Source organism: Hippichthys cyanospilos, chromosome 14 (genome assembly GCF_059441005.1).
Source record: "Hippichthys cyanospilos isolate Australia breed blue-spotted pipefish chromosome 14, RoL_Hcya_1.0, whole genome shotgun sequence".
Lineage (NCBI taxonomy): Eukaryota > Metazoa > Chordata > Actinopteri > Syngnathiformes > Syngnathidae > Hippichthys > Hippichthys cyanospilos.
The window spans coordinates 10,921,611-10,942,955 of NC_142382.1; the positions used below are offsets into that span (position 1 = coordinate 10,921,611).

Below are 21,345 nucleotides of genomic sequence, written 5' to 3' on the forward strand. Positions count from 1 at the left end.
ACCAATCGCAAATATAAACGGAAAAAAGAGGAAATAAATGGTTTGTATGTAAAAAAAAAAAAAAGAAAAGAGGGGGGGGGGGGGGGGGGGGGTGTCCACTCCTTGCATAATAAGTTATAAGTTTCACAAAGGACAATGATCGGTCTGGAGTTAAGATGAGTAGTTATTCTACACCTTTGAGTTCACCCACCAAGTTATATACAAGTTATATACACATATATATATATATATATATATATATATATATATATATATATATATATATATATATATATATATATATATATATATAATATATGTGTATATATAATATATAATATATGTGTATATATAATATATATATATATATATATATAATATATGTGTATATATATATATATATATATATATATATATATATATATATATATATATATATATATATATATATATATATAATATATGTGTATATATAATATATAATATATGTGTATATAACTTGAACCTTTTAGCTGCAGTTGGATGCTTATCATCTCCATGAAATACGGCTGTTTTTTTGTGAAACACATCGCGCACAAGCAACTGCAGGCAATGACCCAGAAATTGATTCTTAGAGCATCACCATTTACTGGTGGTACTTGAATGCAGCACACGCGCTACGGCGTCGCAGTGAGACCATACTTTGGAAGCATGTGACAAGCGAGCAAGAGAGTGACCGAACACAAATACAATTCACCATTGCCTTCAGTGTATAATAGTGCGGAACCTACAAAACTCAAATATATAGGGCAAATATGTCAACACTGATTAGTTACCCTGGTCTTCTGCAGACATAAAGAAAATTAAAACACAACCTTTAGTTGTGAAGTAGAATGCAGGACAGCAATCTAGGAGGATTAACAACAGGCCTCAACAGAATTTATTCAAGGGATAGAAAGAGGTCACAGGCTGAGGCAAAGTCTTTTTGTATCACCATATCTTTGCTAGCATTTTCTTTTGTTTGGTGGGTGAACTCAAAGGTGTAGAATAACTACTCATCTTAACTCCAGACCGATCATTGTCCTTTGTGAAACTTATAACTTATTATGCAAGGAGTGGACACCCCCCCCCCCCACTCTTTTCTTTTTTTTTTTTTTTTTTTTTTTACATACAAACCATTTATTTCCTCTTTTTTCCGTTTATATTTGCGATTGGTATCCAAACCAAAAACTGTGTGGCGCAACCCTCCGCGCCCCCTTCTCTACCTTCTCCTTCTTTTATTTACAATTGGCAAACAAACCATATATGTGCTTTTTTTTCTGTTTTTATTCACAAGTGACATACAAACCAGAAACTTGCTCGGCTGCCCACAAGACACAATCGGACATCAAAATCATGATTTGTATTATGTTGCTGGATGTTATCCTACTTCGCTTTCTGTAGCTAAAAGAAACACAGCTAAAGATTTTCAAGATGAATAATGATCTAAATATCACGCATTGTTACTTTAAGGGGATCTTGAAAGTGGTTTTGAGGTTCTGGACAAATCATTATTTTTGACAGTGACAGAAATCTGATTTTGCAAAAACAAAGCAAGTTGACTCATGGCAAAAAAAAAAAAAAGATGGAATGACAAAAACTTTAGTCTAGTATCTTTATTTAGTGATGTCTTTCTTAGTCTGACAGTTTAGCCACAACAAATTCCAAACAAATTCCAGTGAGTGTGCAGCACTATGTTAGAGCATTCTACTCGGTATGTGTTTAGAGTGCAATTCTCAATGCGAAAAGAACATGGGAGTTTAGTTTAGTGATAGTTTGTTGATCCCAAAAATCAGTGAAGGCAGGTTTAAATCCCTAAGTTCCCAGACAAGGTTTAAATCAAGTTTTATATTGCTAACATATAATCACATCAACATTACACTCCCCACAAAATATTTTCAATTACTAACTTAATATGCTAAAAACAGCAATTTTTTGTGCTGACATTATGTTTTTAATACTGCAAACTGCGCTAGCTGTGCACACCAAAGTCAGTGCACAAACAGAGCCCCCACTATTGAAAAAATAATAATATTTGAGAATTGCGAAGGCCTGTATTGAGCCATGTTCCCAAAACACTTTTCAAAGGTCTTAAATCTAAGGGTGTAAAAAAATATAGAATAATGTATATATAATAATATAGAAAATGTTATAAGAGACTTACTGCATGGCCCACAAGGAGAATGTTAGCTTCGATGCTAGCCTATTTGAACTTGCTTGATTCAGCTTCCACCAGCAGAGGGACTGCAATTGAGGGAGAGGAGTTGAGCCATGAATGACTGCTCAGATGACCTTATGTTATTCTTCTTTGTGCTGCAAACAAATTGGGAATGCAAATTTTTGTTGACATTCACTTTTTCCAATAGTAAAACTATTTGAAACCAATAAAATGTGTTGAAAACCTTTCCTTTGATGACTACCATTTCCAGTGATCAAGGTCCTTATCATCATCATTTTTCTGTTTGGTGTCTTATCTCTGGGGGAGTATGCACACACTCAGAAAGGCAAACAATATCACAACATACCCAATATCAGAATGCGGCGTGAAAAAATGACCTACTTTGTATAGCTAGATAACTAAACTGAAACATCAGTACAATTCATATATAGATTGTATTTTTACATTTCAGTCTAACATGGATGATACAAGACAGCTACCCAAAAAAATAAATATTAGATAGGAATGCATGAGAATAAATATAGCGTTTACAAAACAAGCACTGAGATGTCCAGCATCACCCAACCCCATTGAGCCATGTAATTATTTTACTAATGGATGTCATTTAAACACTGTCTGATTTTAAAATCTGCACTCTTAACCTAAGTATGTTCTTAACGTGATGAGATGTGTTCTGCTTGACCACCTCGTAATTAGAAGATGCCTCTCATGGGCTGTCAATTAGGCCATGACAACAGTCTTTGGCCAAGAAGCTGTCTTAGCCTCATGCTATGTGCCTCACATCTGACAGCTCACTGATGGAGGCACGCTCACCTATCTGTGTTTGCCCACCCTTATTAAGTCTTTCCATAATCAAGTGCTAGAAAATCTATTAGTCCACAAGCACTTTTCACAGTTCCTGCCTGACCTGCCATCAGATGCTAAATGCTCTCTGATCTTCAATTTGCATTCACCACCATTAAAATCCTTAGCTAGCTCAGTTCATCAAACGCTAATAGAGATTGACTCTGCTCATTTGCTTTCCGTTATCACAATTTAACCCAGGCTGCGTGTTCGTGCAAGGCATGCACCTGTCATTTACTGCACTCTTTCTGCAGCCAGGGTTAGTTAGCAGTGTGTCAATGCTGGTATATACTCAATAACAGTGCACACCTGATGAATAAATATTTGTTGCGTCTGTTTGCATAATAGTGGTGAGAACTTTTTTCTTTCTTTTGCTCTCTCTAGTACTGCTCTCAGTGGCCCTGTGCTTATATCTGTTGGCTTGCTTTATGAAAAATTTTCCTCTGACATTTTCATGTAAAACAAGCACATACAAAATGTTTGCCTGTGGTTATGCAACTCCTATTCACACGATTAAACCAAAATATGGAAGTAACATTTTTGTAGGCCTTTATGTCAATATACAAAGTGTCAAGAGAATGTTTTGAAGATCAGAGAGCCACGATTTAAGGTATGCCATCATCACAACAATTTACTTTCTGCTTTACTGGGAGGGGAAAGCGTGTGTAAAATGCAGAGCAGTGATTGGTCCAAAGCTCTGCCACTCAAGCAACAAATACTCTCCACTTCCTCTGTCCTCCTTCCCTGGTGCAGCCTGGGAACAGGGAAGGGAATGGATTTGATCAGAGTGACTGGCTGGAGACCCCTCAGCCAGTTCTTCACAACCCGTCCTTGACGGGACATTCTGGGACAGATTAAGACTTGCCGTGCCTCATCAGCTGCTCATGCCGGGGCTGAAGTGCTGATTCGTCCTCGGCATCTGGAGCGCTCTGATGGGAGGCAGTGCCGGCTCCGGCTGGGACTGGGGATGCTGAGTGGGGGGAGGGAGGGTCTGTTTGAGCTGGGACAGCAGCTCCAGCAGCAGGGAGAGTACCAGGCTGCCCTGCACTGCTTTCTCAGCTGCCTGCTTGGACTGACCCATGTGCAGAGCTTCACTTCTCTGCCCAACTGCCTTCACCAGGTGAGCAAGCGTCATATTGTGGATGAGGCAAATCTGCAACTTGTTTGGCGGTCTTTAATGTTTACATAGTGACTCTCAAATGGGGGTTCTAGTCCCCCTAGGGGTACATGAAGGCACTTCAGAGGGCATGGTAGATTTTTAACAGGGTTTCTGCAGGTATCAGCAAATCTTTGTAATGCTGTGAGAGAAACAGTACATTTTTCTTTCAAATTAAGAGCAAATTAATTGAAACATGAATCTACTAGTATGCTATGTTGTATTCTAATGACTCCTTTGCAAAGCATATGCCTTAAATTGTTGAGTTTTATACAAATCCACATTGCCATTCCAAATGTAATTCTTCGACAGACGAGCCAGAAACGAAATTTACTAGTAAACGAAAGTTATTAAATAAAATACGCCTAGAAATAGTTCATTTGAAAACAACATGCTTTGCCTTCATTATACTCACGGGGGGTATAGCATTGAAAAAATAAATGTTGCCAACCACTGATTTAATGACTACACTTAGAAGTTATAAGAAAAACCAAATTTTTCATTTCAAATTCCTTCCATTGTACGTGTTTAGGCTTCACAAGGCCTTCAAGTGAATACATTTTTATTCTGCTCAGTAGCACGTGAAGGAATGTTCCAGATGTCAAAACACAGTCCACTCCAGACAATGTGAGCGTTAATGTGAGGATGACCAGACCGAAGATTCCTTGAGGATATCCAAATAAGTCTTTTTTTTTGACACCTTCTGACATCATCCAAGACATTTAACCCTTGATTGTTTTTTGTCTGCTTCACAGATTGCAGAACTGTTCATCACTGAAAAGAATTGTATCCTGTTCACTTTGACACGTTTTCACAAGACCACAAGAGAGGACATATATCATCTACATAATTCAATATAAATAAAAGAGCTTTAAGGAAAGGGAGTCGATATCTGTTGACGGGTCCATAACGGGACGACGCCTCAGTGTTTGTCTAAAGCCCACACTTTAGTGGTAAGAGGATTTGTAGGCTCTTATCTCGGCACAACAGAGCGGCCAAGTAAACTAATTAACTTGTATCTGCACTTGACTAGGTTGCCTATTGCCACTTAACAGCCGCCATAAAGCTCAACATTATAGAGCATAGGGATGAAAGAGGGCATTGGGTGTCAGTGTATAAATAAATCCCTTTTGCTGTCACTGAGACACTGGACTGTTGGCCTGCTTAATTGAACCGGTGGCTACCCCTCACTGACCATTGTTTAAATAGCAGCATTTGTTGGGTGTCAATTCAATTCGCGCAATCAGCAGGACCCTAGCAGCTTGAAACATTATCCACTTACCTAGTTGGACAGGGTTACATCCTCTGACCTACAGTACATTACTGCATAACACAGCATCAATATTGATGTTAAAATGTTGTACATTTAATGGTCTTGCACAGCCAGTAAAAAAAAAAAAACGTGGACCACGTGAGAGTATGGAAATCTCTCACATGATTTTTTTTTAATATATATATATATATATATATATATATATATATATATATATATATAGAGCGAGAGAGAGAGAGAGAGAGAGAGAGAGAGAGAGAGATTCACGCAGTGGACCCCGTGTTACAACGTCCCTGACTTACATTATTTTCATGTTCTCACATGGAATAGTTTTTTTTAACCCCTCTTTTCCCAGTTTTGCGTCCAACACAACTGTCATGACTCTAGGGGCTTGGCTGTGGTGTTTCATCTCCATCTGCAGGCATTTTTAGGTAGATACACTTATTTTCAGTTGCCTTCTCTGCAACGCGTCAGTACAATTCACTATATATATATATATATATATATATATATATATATATATATATATATATATATATATATATATATATATATATATATATATATATATATATATATATATATATATGTGTGTGTGTGTGTGTGTGTGTATAAAAACCCCGGCAGGATACAGTGTGCTTGACAATGAGTGCAAAATAGCTGCTTTAGGTTTGATGTAGGCCTTGTGTACATTTATCAGTGCAGTGCACTTTGCCCAGCCAAAAGCTCTATTCATTGCTAAGTGTTCACTGATACAGTTCTTGGAAAGCATGTGGCAATGAAAAAAAAACATCAGATAGAAGCTGTTTTCAGTATTTTCTGTAATAACTGTCTAATGACGCAAATGGAAGGGATAACAAACAGTTTTATTGCATCTCTTTGCATCCCTTACATTGATTTCCAAATCTGCCATGTCACATTAGTATGCTGTGAACTATTATAAGGTATTCTGTAGGAACTATCCAATTTCAATTGAGGTCAGAAAACAGCTAGCTACTACAAATACTGTTTATTTGTAAAATATGTAGAGTTATGTTGAAAATTAATGCACTGTGGCGTTGTTTAAAAACAAAAGACGCCGATTTCCTATTGAATATCGGTCTTTTTTTTCTGAATTACAATGTAAAAATTGTTCCTTAGGGCCATTAAAAATTGGAAATGATTCTACAGGAATAAATAAAAGTAACACGATGGATAATGTTAAATGAGGTAAGCAAAATGAAAGTCCAATTCCAAATAAAAATTGGGAAAATTATTTTATAGGACTAAATTAAACTAACATGATGGGCAATGGTAAATGAGATGGGTGAAAAGAAGATACCATTCCTAAACAGAGTGCATTAAGTTGTATGTGATTCTTCTTAAAGTTGTTGTGAGCCAGTGAGGCTAAAAATAGCAAGCACAGGAAATGCGCCGACCTTTAATTACGGTTGCATCCCCAATCTTTTCCTCAGTCTACATTCCTTGTGTATTCCCCTCACTCAAAATTCATTTGTCATCATACAACAATATTCCACTATGTTGTGCATTGTAATACCATAAACAACATGGTAGTTCCACTTTCTACATGAGTAATTTCAAATTTAATCCCTAGATTGATTTAATCTTTTTTTAACAGTTCTATTTGCAATATAGGCTGGCTTCAGTTACATCCAATTTACAAATACTGTATATTACTTTTCCCAAAAAACTCTGTATGTTATATCCTTTCCAATGGTATTTTAGAGCCATAGTCCACATACTTCTGGCATATTTACAAGTATAGGAAACTCACATGGCCAGCGAATTAGAAACAATAAGCAATTTATAGTTTTACACGTGAGCGATATGATTTATATAGGTCATTTAGATAATAGGGGCTGTGTTTATTTTCAGCCTGTGGTTTTTAAAGTCACTTGAGAATTATCACGTGTCATTTCACAGTGGGCCAAGTACAATGGAGTGTTTCTGACAGTGAGAGCAGGCACTATTTTTGAAAGTGCTTTTAATAGAGGCTTTTGGTGACAACGACACTATGAAATGAAAAGGCAAGTGGCCAAACAATTCCAAAATATCAAATCAAACATTCGCTAGTGATGTGGTAATTTATTAGCATGCTGACTAGAATCAGCACACTGGAATGCATTTCAGACATAACAACAACTGTGATTGACACCAGAACCAATCAAGAACCTGCACTGTTGTCAGCCTGTTATTGTCTTTCTTGAGATGAGTGAAGGACAGAGGACAGATTTGAGATGGGCAACAGTGCTGTTTTTAACTCCAACAGTTGACTAATTCCATTGGTCAACCGAGTGATCCTTTACCCACATAAACAGATGGGAAGGCCCTCCTGTTCATCCAGGCTGAAAAAATGTTCTACGAGGTGGCACTGATTGAGCTCACGGCTCTACACGGGAACACAGGCAAGTTCATTGAGCGTGACAATATGTTTAATACCTTTCTTGAGGAGGTATTTGTATCCAAGTATGTGTATCAAGAATGAAACTTGCCAGTATAGGTTGGAATTGAATTTTGGTTGAGGTTAGGGGGAAGTAAGTACATTGTGTCAATGGCATGACCCCGCTATGATAGAAAAAAAAAACCTGTGTGTTTGTAAGTGTATGTGAGTTGTAGCTACAGAAAATACCTATGTATCTGTGACACTTGATGCTTGTTGTATTGGTTTGATGCTGCAGAGCTTCTTTTATATTGAATTGCACAATAGTATGTAACCAACATGTTACTGCCCTGCCAATAGAATGTACTGGTCTTCTTATACAGAATCATGGTTACCAAAAGTTTATAATGTCTAGGACGTATACATATAATGTCTATCATTTCTAGATTCATCTTGGAAATATGTTTTCAGTATTTAAAAGGCAAGGAAATATCTATTTGCTAACCTAAATTTGAATCAAAACTATATATCATATGCCCCGCTATAATGATGAATGTACAACCATGGAATGTAACATTTAACATTTAAATCACTACAACCAATTACAGAAGGAGGAAATGTATATCAGGCAGGTCTATCTTTATTTGAATTTTTCTGAAGCTTATCAAATCAACGAAATAAAAACAAATGAGTGCATGTTTGTTTACCTACTAAGATTTGAGTTGTTATCATATAGTTGTTATCAAAGTGTGCAGGGCATTCATCATCTTGGTCTGAATCCTGCACGCCTGCCTCCTCCTACTCGTTTGCTCCAGAAAGCATTGTGTAGCATACCCGTAGTGAAGGGAAAATCTGGGCAGACATATTTCTATGACTTAATGGCCTCATTTGTTGCTTTGTGTGGCTTCTATTTACCCCTAGCTTGCTTTTCTTGAGTAAAATGGCTTTAACTAATGTATCCTGTATTTGTATTTGAAGTGTGTACGCAGACTTTGTTTTTGTTGTCACACTGCACCCATGAGTGTCACAGTGTTCCAGTGGGTGTGGCGAGTGTGTTGTTTGACCCCCTTATCTGCTCTCTTCTACATGTATCTCTGCACTCTCGTTTCCATTTCTCAGTTGTTGATCTTCTGTGTTTGCACAAGTATCAGACAGGCAAAGTTTTTTTTTTTTTTTTTGCTTGCGTTAAGCCCATTGAGAAGACTTTGATAGCCTGAGTGTTTTTCTGGCAGGCTGTCGGCGATCCCATGCCATGTGTTTGTGTAACAGGGCCCCAGGAGGAGCCCTCACTGGGCTCTGCAGGATGGACAACCCCAGAGGAGCTTTCGGAGCAGGCCTCCCAGGCACAGCACCTCGAGCGGCTAGCCCAGCTCTGCATTATGAGCAAACAGTAGGTAAAATTTCTGGTGTACTGCAATTAATGTTGCCATTCCGTGTGTGTGTGTGTGTGTTTATTCAAGCACTTGTGTTGTAATTTGTAAGGTTTGATGCCTGTTAAATTGTCTACTGTTATTGTACTTTTATCATCTGTATTCAAACTACAACATTGAAAGACAAAAGAAAACACAGTTCAAACTTTTGCAATGGCTGCTTTGACTTTTTTTTTAATCGACACAGAAATTAAGCAATTATTTGTTGTTTTCATTTTTTGTTATTTACAAAACTGCAACAGTTTTCTGTTCAAAGTGATAAGGTTTAGAATTTTCAAGAATTTGGAGTGGCCTGACCAGCCCTGTACTGAACAGCAACAACATTCCCAACAAAAAGAAGTGCAATTTCTTGTCAGCTGCCCATTTTAAAAAAAGTTTATTTGAGGATCATTAGCAATAATAAATTGGACATGGACACTAAGCACAAAGTGGGAAGAAACCATATTTACTATTGGTGCTGTTTTTGTTGTTTTGAAATAAAAATCCCTCAGAACTAAGTTAACTAACTTACCTTTTGTAGTATCACCACCAATATTTATTTCTCATTCTGTCCACCATCACTATTCTTTTGTCTTTCTTTTCAACCAGCTAAAGACATCCATTCATCCGTCCCTCCATCCAGCCACCCAACTCTCTATACTCATTGGAGTCACAGGTTTGCTGGAACCTATCCCAGCTGTCTTCGGGCAATAGGCGGGGAATCCCTGAACTGGCTGCCAGCCAATTGCAGGGCACACAAAGACAAACAACCATTCACACTCACAAATACACCTAAGGGCTTTGTCCAATATACCAACTCCACATGTTTTTGGAATGTTGGAGGAAACCAAAGTGCCTGGAGAAAAAACACACAGGCACGGGGAGTACATGCAAACTCCACACAGGAAGGCCAGAGCCGGAATCGAATCCCTGACCTCCAAATTTGAGACCGATGTGCTAACAAAATCTTAAAATGCATTGTAACGTATTTAAATACCTTCAATAATACTTGCAAAAATATTCTGCTAGTCAAAAATGTTTACTCCACATTGGCAGATACACACTTTTGTACAAAACAATGTTTAAATAATTAAAATAAAAAAAAACAATCAAACAAAAAACACCACATTAAATAAGTAGGAGTCACATCGCGCAAGATCTGGTTTCTTGGTCTGTACTTTTTTTAGGTCGTTGTTTGGACTATGGCATTTAAGATGATTGCAAAGAAGACTCTGATTAGGGACTTGGCGGGACTGTTTCTGTAGTAAAAATAGAGCAGTAGTTCACCTTCTGATGTGTGCCCCAGATAAGGCCAGATAAAAATCAGGCCAGAAAAATCAGAAATGTACTTAAGTTATCTTAGGGTGAATACAGCTTTAAAATATCAAGTCCCCCATTACTCTTTCACCAATGTCACGGGAAGTCCTTTTCGATGTCCTCCGATCAGATGTCCGCTACGGGCCATTCTGAAGCCGGCAATCTGACACCCAGCCATTACTAATTGAATGGAAGTGTGGCTTTCCAAGAGCTAGTCTGACACTCAGTCATGCTAAACAGAGCTGGCGCTACATGTTTACACTAGACGTGAGGGTGGCGCCCTGTGACGGGTCACATATGAGGAAACACAGCTGGCTGATCTGCATATTTCCTACTTCGTTCTGACCTAGATTAACACTATACAAAAGGGCCTGGTGAGGAGCATGTGCCGGTAAAACAACCTGCAGGCAGGAATAGAAGTTTTCCACTTCCTCACCAGGCGACTGCGGACCGGCTTCCTGTGTCTAATCCCAGCAGGTGCATTTCGGGGTCGGTTTTACTGCTGCACCTCAAGACTGTGAAACAGATATACCTGCACGTTCGCACAACAACTAGCAACTTGTCACCGTACTTGAGAGCTCAGCATATAAGACAAAAGTTTCCCTCATAGATTCAATTCCATACAGAAGGCAGGCAACCTTTTCATTTGAGCTGACCTTTTTGACAACAATGGTTCATATACAGTTTCAGAAACAATCGGATGACTCATACTTGGTTGTTGCTCTTTACATGGTCGAGTTTTTTTTTTGTTAACATGTTGTTTTTTGTTTTATATTGTATATATTGTAAAATGTTTCTTAATTTTATACGTCTGACCAGTGGCATTTCATGTTGGGCTGAATTGACTACATTTCATTTTGCTTCTTGTAATTGCTCACAATCTAAACGGTTTATCCATCCAGCCATTCATTGTTGTAATGGGAACTAAGTATTAGTATAACATCACAAAAATGTTTCTTTGTGTTTAGGGCTGGCTGTCATCTTGAGGGAGTTCACTCCTTTGAGTGAATAAGAAACTTAATCTTGTCTCTTCACACTCTCTGACAGACCACCCGACTGCTCTGTCTTGTGTGACTTGAAGTTTAAAATTGAGAAAAAACAAAACAAAACAGAAAAGAATTGGTTTTCCAGACAATTTTTCTTTTCTCGCCTATATCCTTAAAAACACAATTCATCGATCCATTGTCTCTTTGCTGTTATTATTATTATTATTATTATTATTATTATTATTATTATTATTATTGTAATCCCAGCTGTCTTCGAGCAGTAGGGTACACCCTGAACTGGCTGCCATCCAATTGCAGGCCACACAAAGACAAACAACCATTCACAATGACTCATATAAACAGTTTAGAGTTCCCAATATACCAATGCTGCATATTTTTTTGATGTGTGAGAAAACCAGAGTACCTGGAGAATACCCTCGCAGGCATGGGGAGGATATGCAAATTCCACTCAGGAAGACCAGAGTAAAACCTACGGCCTCCGTATTTGAGTTGGACATGCGAGACATTTTGTCACCTTGCCACCCCCTATATAGTTTATATTGGACAAAATGTAAACACATACCATTTTTTTGTAACGAACAGTTAATCTTAAAAAAAAAAAATAAAAAAAAAAAAGAAAAGCAGCTTCTATCTGAGGTTAAAGTTGAGAGTCAAAATGAATTTGGTTCTGAGGTACAGTATATTTAATATAATCAATTTGAACGTGACAGATTTTTTTAATCATTTTAAGACACTCAGGAAATTTAATTAAAAAGGATTAAAGTTCATTATGCAAAGCTGAAACCAAAATAAATGAATACCTACTTCAATTTGCAAATCTGGCAATTTTAAATGTGATATGAGGACTTTCATTAGAAACATGCATGTACAGTGTAATTGCGCGCATAATATATTGTTCGTGTGACTAAGATCTGACCAACTAATAGCAAAAAATATTTAGGGTTTCATTTAGCAATGTGGCTAGGATGTTTTGAAGCATTTGCAGAGTTGCCGCTTCTTAGTACATGTGATTAATGTTTTTTTTTAAACTCTTTTTAGACCTCATCTTGCGCTAGAGTACAGTGGCAAGGTAAACTACTCATGTTTTGTTTGATAGTTTGTGAATACATTTCCAAACATTTGTTCTGTTAAAATCTAAGTTGAACTCCCTTCAGGCTGCAAAAATCCACCAGCGGGCCTTTGGTAACGACCACCCAATAACTGCCAGAAGCCTGGAACTTATGGCCACAGTTTATGCCGAGATTGGCAAGACTGAATATTCAGGTATGATAATGATCGTTCGGCTTTACCAATATTGCTGACCCAAATGCCAGCTGCGTTAATATTGTGCTTGTAGAATTAGGAAGATTTTACACTAAAAACACAGTTATTCTGTGACAAAATTTTCAATCAAGACTACAATTGGCCATTGTAGATAATGAATATAAACCACACCCATTTTTACCCCATTCACTGCCTACCCAGTTCAGTGGATCCTTCACATCTATAGCTGTGAATATTATTGAATGAGTTAGGCACAGACAACCAAATTTACTAATTTGTGAAAATTTACAAGTGTGATTGGCTCTGACAACAAAAAATGAAAATTGAGTGATGGATATGTTTTAATTCTGTCATTTAATTCCCTTTAAAATTATATATCTGAAAATTTGACAAGGCTCTAGCAATTTAAAATTTGAAAAGGTTGGAATCCTTAGTTTGCAGAAAAACACATCAAACCCAATTTTGGCACATACATCTTTCAAGGTTCCATAGCTTCAGAAAAAGGTATTGAACTCAAACTTTAAGTTACTGTTGCTCAACCCCTGAATTGAAAACAAAGTACATTTAGTGAGGATAAAAAGTTTTGGATGATGGATTATTGTATGGTATGGTTATGATGTTTGACAGAGCAATATAATTGTTGCTGGTAATAACAGGCTCAAAAAAAGTTTGCATGTTTAATGCTGTTTGAGTTATCATCAAAACAGACTGTTACTGACACACTTTTAAAAAACAGTCATATCATAACTCTATGTTTGTTTTGTTAGACTCTTTGGGTCAACGCGTGTCTGCGCTGACCAAACGCTTCGCTGCTGCTGAGTCCATCAGAGACACAGTCAATGGTTTTCCTCATTCACACCCGGAAAAAAACTCAGAGGTTCGCCACAGAAAGGACTTTTGCCATCAACAAGAAGACAAAACAAAAGACAAGGTAGAACAGGCTACACCTGTACACACATACTCACACCTCTGTTTGTTCTGAAGGGAGGCGGTTTCTTGACACTCTTGATTACTTTATTGCATGAAAATTGAACTAGCACATGCTTTCAGTTGGCAAGAGTGTCCGTGACTATTCAGCTTGCATGGTGTTGTATTTATAAAGCTTTTAATTCTATTAATAACTACTTTAAATTTGTAACGTCTCGATCTCTTATTGTTTTTTTTTTTTTTTTAATTCAGGTAACCAATGGAAAAATCCCCACATCCATCCTCAAGAAGCCAAGCCCCACTTGCGGGTCAGACACAGAAGCCGCCCAAAGACGAAAAGGTGAACGGAGGGTTCGATTCCGAGAACCGGAGACCACTGTCCACGGTGAGTGAACAAGGCAACAATGCTGCCATCTGGTGTACCTGTTTTACTACCGTCCATATGTTTTTTTTTTTTTTTTGTTTTGTTTTTGTTTTTTTGCATGACACATGCAAGAATTCTGCGTCTTCTTGAGACTTCAAGTCTTATTTACGTCTTGATCCACATCACCGAAATTTTGATTGTCACACAGGAAATGAAATAACAAAGAGTGCAGTGTACTTTAAAAAATTGGTTGATTTCTTATTACCTGTCGTAAAACTACAAAGAATGTTAATGTAGTTAAACAGTTAATTTTGGTCACAATTTGATAATTAATTCATCATAATGTATTCTACCAGTTTCCTCTGTATTTGTTTGATACTATTTTTATAAATGATAGATTTTAACATCATATTAAATAATATGTTTTGTACTGTTTTACTGCTGTTACAAAAAAAGACAACACAGAAAGAGAACTTAATAAGTACAAGCAAATGATCTGCTCCTCGGAAGTAATTAGGCATGCTAAAAAAAAAAAAAAAAGCACACTCTGGGTCTCCTCTGGAGAGATAGTAAAATCTCCTCGGATCAAACAGCCAGCTGTAACTGCTGTGCATCCCAGATTTGGCCTCATCCCTGACATGTTGCTCTTCTGTTGGCTTCACAGACATTCCTTCCTGTGATGACACAGGTGGTAAGTCTGTTTGCAAGTGCACAGACTCACTAGATGCACGAGAAACTATCAGCATCACTGTTTGTTCGTTTTTTTTATTTGTTTGTTTTTTGGATATTTTTGTTTTTACTTCATTTTAAATGGCTTGTGCTAACATCAGAAGTGGGCCAAGTTCGGAATCATTCATATATCCTTGACTCGCTAATCACAATGTAGGAATTCTAAATAGACTATCTCCTGCTGTTCGTACAAATAAAAAATTACAAGTGGGTGCCAAAAAACTGAAAATCAAATCAAACGCAATACATGTTGAAATTTATATTCCTAAATGATAACAGATCCACTAAAAATATATATTGTCCTAAAGTATCTCTTTAATAATCAAAATGATTTTTTCCATTGTTACTTTTTAAATGTACAATATTTTAAAATCTTGCCCTAAAGTGCCTTAAAGTACCAAGTGTATGTATACTACTATTTAAAAAACCCTGACATACATTGTACTCCTAATATTGTTAATTTCATGCCATAAATCATGAATTCATCTCTGAAACCTACCCCTCAAACTGTTTTTTTATTTCTGTACCAGAACTGGACATCATGAGATACACATTTTCACTTGAAAAAAAAAATCGTTTTACACTACTTTTAGTGGTATACATTGAGGGAAATGAGCAAGTTATCCAGAACATTAGCAACATTAAAACAACACTTCAAAATGATACTCAACTAGTGATTCCAAACATAGCTGTGTGCCCTTCTCCTTTTAACACTATCTCACTGTGATCTTGTGCCAAGGCTGCATTGTGGTTAAAAAAAACACTCACATTCACAATCGTTGTAAAGATTATAAGGGTTAGCTGTGATTTTCCCCCAAACTTTTTTTTTTTTTTTGTAGCCTACGAGACGACGCCTTCTCGCCCTCACCTTCTCCTCTTCACATGCCTCTTCCTGATGATGTCCTTCCTGGGCGTTGCCATGTACTGTACAGACCGGCGGCATCCGCAGCGGGGATGCGAGCAGTTGGAGGCCACTCTGGCGGTTTACCTGCTTCACATGAAGCAGATTGTTTGGGGTTGTTGGATATGGCTGACCATGCAGTGATGGGGACCAACTGCAAGAAGGGACATATTGGACGCATCCTTTGTGGTGAAACATATAGAGGAGCTCCAATGTGTGCAATGAGATTTGATGTATTTGATGTCATTGATATCCAGCTTAAGGTATTTAATAGCGCATTTGGTGTGAATGCTGGTGGATCGAATTATTATCAACATAGACTTGCAGAATGTGTTTGCCGATAGCAGGAGTGTGTTAGAAAGCTGCCTAGTGGAGTGACAATTGGTGACAGAAAGCCAATCCAAAAACGTTTATATCATAAATACGTGAACAGCAAGTTCTGAATCATTGTTTCAGAATTGTATTCATTCCGCTGGGAAGGGGGAGTTGCAGTCAAGTGATTGGCAGATGTTGGGGTGGTCTTGAAGGGCCCGCTTCAAGGCTCAGATGATCTTCTGCCATGTCAACATTCGATTGTGCGACGAGTGCCCCACATTTGAAGGGTATTAAAGGAGCTGCTCTGTTTGGCCATGATTGGAATTTTCTGTGACCACTCCCACAGCGGCGCAGCAGTATGCCTCATTTGGGAATTCACCAACATTAGACCTCCACATGCTCTGTTCACAAAAATAGAGCCCTTTGTCCTTACTACTGAGACAATTTACCATTTTTAGTATTATATTTTTCACTGACAGTGCCTTTTTTGCTTATTAGTAACCTTACTAGTCAATTACTGTGTTGCACTAACAGCACTAATAAGTCTAATAGGCCCAGCTAGTTGACGTATTAGGCACTTGTAGCCTCCTGGATGCTACTTGTAGCACTAAAATGGCCCCTAGTAGTTTTAGCTCACTAGTAGCATTTGCAGTAGTTCTACTAGTATGCCACAGTTGTTTGTCTAATGTGATGAATGATCTTACGAGTGAAGGCCAAGAGCATCCTCGGACTTGTTAAGCTGGATATCGAATGAATGCTCAAATGTCTTGTCATATAGAGGCCGATGCTTTCGTGTGTATGTAATGTATACATTCACACCGCAGTGGTGTCACTAACTACGATTTATTGATTCTGTTCTTAGGTTTTGCATAGTTACACGCGGTTATAGCTTGCCACGTTTGATTCCTCAGCTGCTCGCTATTGTATATATTGTTATTTACATTGAATGCAAATATTTTGGTAAATTACAAGATTTTATGTGTATATATATATATATATATATATATATATATATATATATATATATATATATATATATATATATATATATATATATATATATATATATATATGACGTGAAAATGAATGTGTCTGTGCAATAATGTACACTAATAGCATATTTAACTTTGTATTTGTCCCAGAATAAATGTAAATAATAGCAAACCTACTGGAGACAAAAATTAAACACACTTGCACAACGGAATACAAGAGCTGCATCAAGAGTGGTCTTTATCTAGATAATAATGCTCGTTTTATAATATTTTGACTGCTGCTACTGCAAATTGACAGTGTTAAATCAGTCAATGCTGTGTGCAATTATCTGTGTGTAGGCGTTTACTTTGATGCAGCACTTGTATGGGACCTCATTAGCTTGCGCAGGTGTCTTTAATGTGGCCTTCGAGTATATTTGGCAGCTGTAATTTGTGTGAAATGAGGAGGAGGATATGAGCAGCTCACTGATGATGAGAGGTAGATTGCTTTCTGTCACTTTGCAAGACTGGTTGACAATCCATCTGCAAACCATCTCTAGTCATCTACAGTAACTGTTGAAGATTATCTGATACATTTCTTTTCAAAAGCAATAATCCAAATTTTTTTGCGGTGTCAGATAAGCATGTGCGTGAGAGAGAGTACTTGTTTTGAGGTCATATACAGATGACAAATTTAATCAGTTATGTGTCTCCTTTATCAAAGCATAATTCAAAACACCATATAGGAGCACAACACAGTGTACCTCTCAGTATGAGCAATAACACACATCCCATATTTACCACTAGGTTGTCACGGAAAGTGAGTTACGTCAAAGCAATATATAATATCAAAGAATTGTATGGAAGCAAAGAAGACATATTCTTGCAAAAAGATCCAGGCTGAAAAAAAAAAATGTATGCACATTAGCTTAGCTGTGTCTAAACACTGGTCACTTTGTAAGAAGTGCCTTTTATGAAGGGTTTTCATGGTTCCTTCTGGTTTATGATTTCAGTTGTTTTGAATAAAATTCATGAAACAGAAGATTTTGTGTGAGATGCATGCAGTCATTTTTCTACTTCTTTTATGGCTTACAGTTCGAATGATTAAAGCTGAACATGTATAGTAGGAAGTAGCCAGAGATATTGTGTGACATAAGTGTCTAAGAGCATTTTGGGGCAGACTGCAGAAGCGTAGTTCACAATTTCTATGCGGGGAAACATTACAATTGCATGTTTTTTTCTTTGTTATTCTTTGCTGCAGCATGCAGGATGAAGTGTGGACCTCAAATCAAACAAAATGACACATATATTGTGTAAAAAAAATACATACTGTATACTGTATGATCTCTAAAAGCCAGTGTATTATTATTTTCTCATGCATTTGATCACATGCATAAGATTCACAAAGACACGGTCCAAAAACAAAGTCTACTCTGGGTATGTTTAATAGGAGTGACTCTGCAACAAATGGCGTTGTTAATTGCCACGACTATCAGATTCAAGAAGCAACACATCGAGTGGGTGAACAGACTCAAGACTCAGGACGGATTAACAACAGAGGATTTTCTTCGGGGAAATCAATCATCCAGAGGACAAAGATAAACCCTTCAGTTCACTCGTTGCACAACGGGAGCAAAAGCCAACTGATTTTGATTGTCAACACAGGCAAACATTGGCGTTTCTCATGGCATGAGAGGATACTGAATAGTGTGTGAGTGAGTGTGAGTGCATCTTTTGCTTTCTAGATGAGGCCGGTCTTGAGGTCAGAGCCGCGGCGAGAGGAGCGTCCGAGTAGGAGATCCTTCTCGTGGATGAGGCTGTCCAGCAGGTCTTCTTGTCGGTAGTTGTGGTAAACCTTGAGAAAGGCCAGCGCGGCTATGGCCAACCAGGTGAGCCACGCGGCCCACAAGCCAAACTGCAAGAGGAGAGCATTTACACAAGTTTTAACGATGAAGAATACAGGTTTTTGTTGTCTTTAGGATGATGACGGTAGGGAGGTACCTGAGCTATAGCAAACTGGTCATAGAAAGCAGAGTTGTCCAGGCCAAGTTCGAGGTCAGTGTCCTGCATGTCTTCACAGCTACACAAAATAGTACACACGCGTTTACAACATATCTCAACATGATGAGAACATATAACAACTAGTCATTTGAGAGCAGGTCACTTAGATGTCAGATAAAATACACAACAACCACACAACAGTGAAATGATCAGTTCAGAGATGTGCCAAGAACTAACAGCAAGTAGTCTGTAGTCTCCTGTATTTACTTCTGCGTAGATAAATTGAATTAACAATAGACTGATGCAAATGGTGCATAAGTAATTGTTGGTGGTTTACGCCTACCATTTGGTATGAGCCAGACACACTTGGAGCCCAGGCTAAGCAATTGTGTCTCTTTTGTAGTTAGCAAAAATAACATATTTTTATTTAGTGGCCAATCTCCTACCTGCTGGGCATGGTGCCCCCCTCGGTGATGGAGTCGCACCACAGGTTAAATCCAACACTGACCATTGTGCTGGACAGGAAGACGGTGAACACCACCAAGGAGCTGATCAGCAGGTTGAGGAAGGCATTGAATATGGAGCTGTGAGAAAGGAGAGAATTTCTAATGTATCCAAATACAGTAGGTCTTGGGTGGGCCGGAGCCAGTTACATGGCACGTATACATGCATCTTGGTGTCAAGGAACTATCAGTTGAAGTCAGTACTGGGGTTTTAATAATACAAAATTTATTGTCTTCTGACATCTTGTGAGACCAATAGGCAGTTATAAACCTTTAAGCGGTGGTAATTGCAGGTCAATTTTTGTGATTTGCAAAACCAGGAGAAGAAAAAGGGTTTAAATCCCCTCTCCCTGCACGTTATAGCGCTACAAAGGCATGGTTGCCTGTTTTTAGCAAGTCTATTCTTCTGTGTTTCTGCTTGTCATGCTCAAAGCAGCATGCAACGGAGCGTGCGAGGTTGACGCACAAGAGGGCCATTCAATCTCATCATGATGCTGGAATGGAAGCAAGTGCACGGTGACTACTCACTCGTCGTGTCCTTTGCACAAGAAGAAGAGCAGCCTCCAGGCCTGCACTGCGGATAATATGAGGGAGGCTATCCCGACAAATGCGATGAAGCTGCAGGAGGACTCGGCTCCCCACTCCTCCACGATGAAGCGCTGCTTCGACACCGTGATGTTCTCATTCTGCCACATCCCACGCGTGAACAGCAAACATTTGCCACCGAAGTCCTCTGTGTTTTCGGACAGAGGAACCACGGCGATAAACCCGAACACGAAAGCTAAAAAATAAAGAACGCATTGAGCGAAAATTAAATTATCGAGGGCCATGTTTCCCGTCTCCCTCCACAGCTCACGGTCCTGCAGAGGGTGCGCATGCGCGATGAAGGCAAGGCGCAGCATCCAAAGAAGCACTGGTCTGAAAACTAATGACAGGATAGGCCTTTGAGCTACATTTCTTACGTCATAGCCGCTATGTTTATATTTTTTGAGGGGCAAGTTCCCAACTTGTTTGGGTTTTCTCCGGGTACTCTGTTTTTTCCCCACAAAAAAAAAAAAAAAATCATGATAGGTGTATTACACACTCCAAATGCCCTTAAGGGTGTCTAAGTGTGAGTGATTGTTTTGCAAATGGCTGGCAGGGTGCATACTGCCCAAAGACAGCTGGGATAGGCACCAGCAAGCCAGCGAACCTAGTGAGGATAAGCGGCTATAGAAAACAGATGGAAATAATAGATTGTTTGCAAACATTATTCACGTAACTCATTAGAGACATTTGAAATAAAGTGAGAAAAAGTGCCTGTGTTGCCCTGCTCTAATCTAATTTGGAATTAATTCCACTAGTGTTTATATAATAATGTATTCATTTATTTGTGTATTTATTCATTGTGATTGGTTGGCAACCAGCTCCGAGTGTACCCCGCATAGTGGCTGAAGACAGTATATGGATAGGCTCCAGTGGACAAATGGTTACGATAATGGTTTGATAGAGGGCTCCATGAGGACAAATGGTTACAATAATGGTTGGAATGAGGGATTGGATGTATTTATTTATTCATTTATTGATGGACTTATGTTATATCCACCATACACCATTCGAAAGCTCATATCCATCATACACCATTCGAAAGCAAGACCAAAAGGTAAAAAAAAAAAAAAACAACGTGGACAGTTCTTGTACTTTTTACTCAAGCTTTGTTCTAAATCCAACAAAACAAGTGCAAAAAAAAAAAAAAAAAACCTGAATCATTCACACAGCCAAACACGCCTAAAGACAAGTTAGTATGTCCATTACACCTACTTGTATGTTT

General features: G+C 38.2%; 2 protein-coding genes across 2 annotated transcripts; one reads left to right on the forward strand and one right to left on the reverse strand.

Annotated features, from left to right (window-relative positions):
• The first annotated feature begins 3,764 nt into the window (after positions 1 to 3,764).
• Positions 3,765 to 18,073, forward strand: c14h14orf180 (chromosome 14 C14orf180 homolog). The gene is made up of 9 exons (XM_088433310.1): positions 3,765 to 4,139; positions 4,931 to 4,961; positions 7,767 to 7,853; positions 9,098 to 9,218; positions 12,600 to 12,630; positions 12,716 to 12,824; positions 13,592 to 13,755; positions 14,004 to 14,136; positions 15,684 to 18,073. Exons 1-9 carry the CDS (start codon positions 3,987 to 3,989, stop codon positions 15,887 to 15,889), a joined length of 1,035 nt encoding a protein of 344 aa, XP_088289436.1. The 5' UTR covers positions 3,765 to 3,986; the 3' UTR covers positions 15,890 to 18,073.
• tmem179ab (transmembrane protein 179a, genome duplicate B) lies at positions 17,696 to 20,424 on the reverse strand. The gene is made up of 4 exons (XM_088433311.1): positions 20,064 to 20,424; positions 19,479 to 19,616; positions 19,033 to 19,111; positions 17,696 to 18,946 (listed from the first exon to the last, which is right to left on the reverse strand). The coding sequence occupies exons 1-4, from the start codon at positions 20,363 to 20,365 to the stop codon at positions 18,773 to 18,775; spliced, it is 693 nt and encodes a 230-aa protein (XP_088289437.1). The 5' UTR covers positions 20,366 to 20,424; the 3' UTR covers positions 17,696 to 18,772.
• Between the last annotated feature and the right edge of the window lie 921 nt (positions 20,425 to 21,345).

Bases quoted from the DNA above. Each gene is read 5' to 3' on its own strand.
- tmem179ab (XM_088433311.1), bottom strand. From the start codon at position 20,365: ATGGCCCTCGATAATTTAATTTTCGCTCAATGCGTTCTTTATTTTTTA. The intron at 19,112-19,478 runs GTAGGAGATTGG...TATTTTGTGTAG, and splicing joins GGGGGCACCATGCCCAGCAG to CTGTGAAGACATGCAGGACA. The intron at 18,947-19,032 runs GTACCTCCCTAC...CTCCTCTTGCAG, and splicing joins ACCAGTTTGCTATAGCTCAG to TTTGGCTTGTGGGCCGCGTG.
- c14h14orf180 (XM_088433310.1), top strand. From the start codon at position 3,987: ATGCTGAGTGGGGGGAGGGAGGGTCTGTTTGAGCTGGGACAGCAGCTC. The intron at 9,219-12,599 runs GTAGGTAAAATT...AACTCTTTTTAG, and splicing joins CTCTGCATTATGAGCAAACA to ACCTCATCTTGCGCTAGAGT. The intron at 12,825-13,591 runs GTATGATAATGA...TTGTTTTGTTAG, and splicing joins TGGCAAGACTGAATATTCAG to ACTCTTTGGGTCAACGCGTG.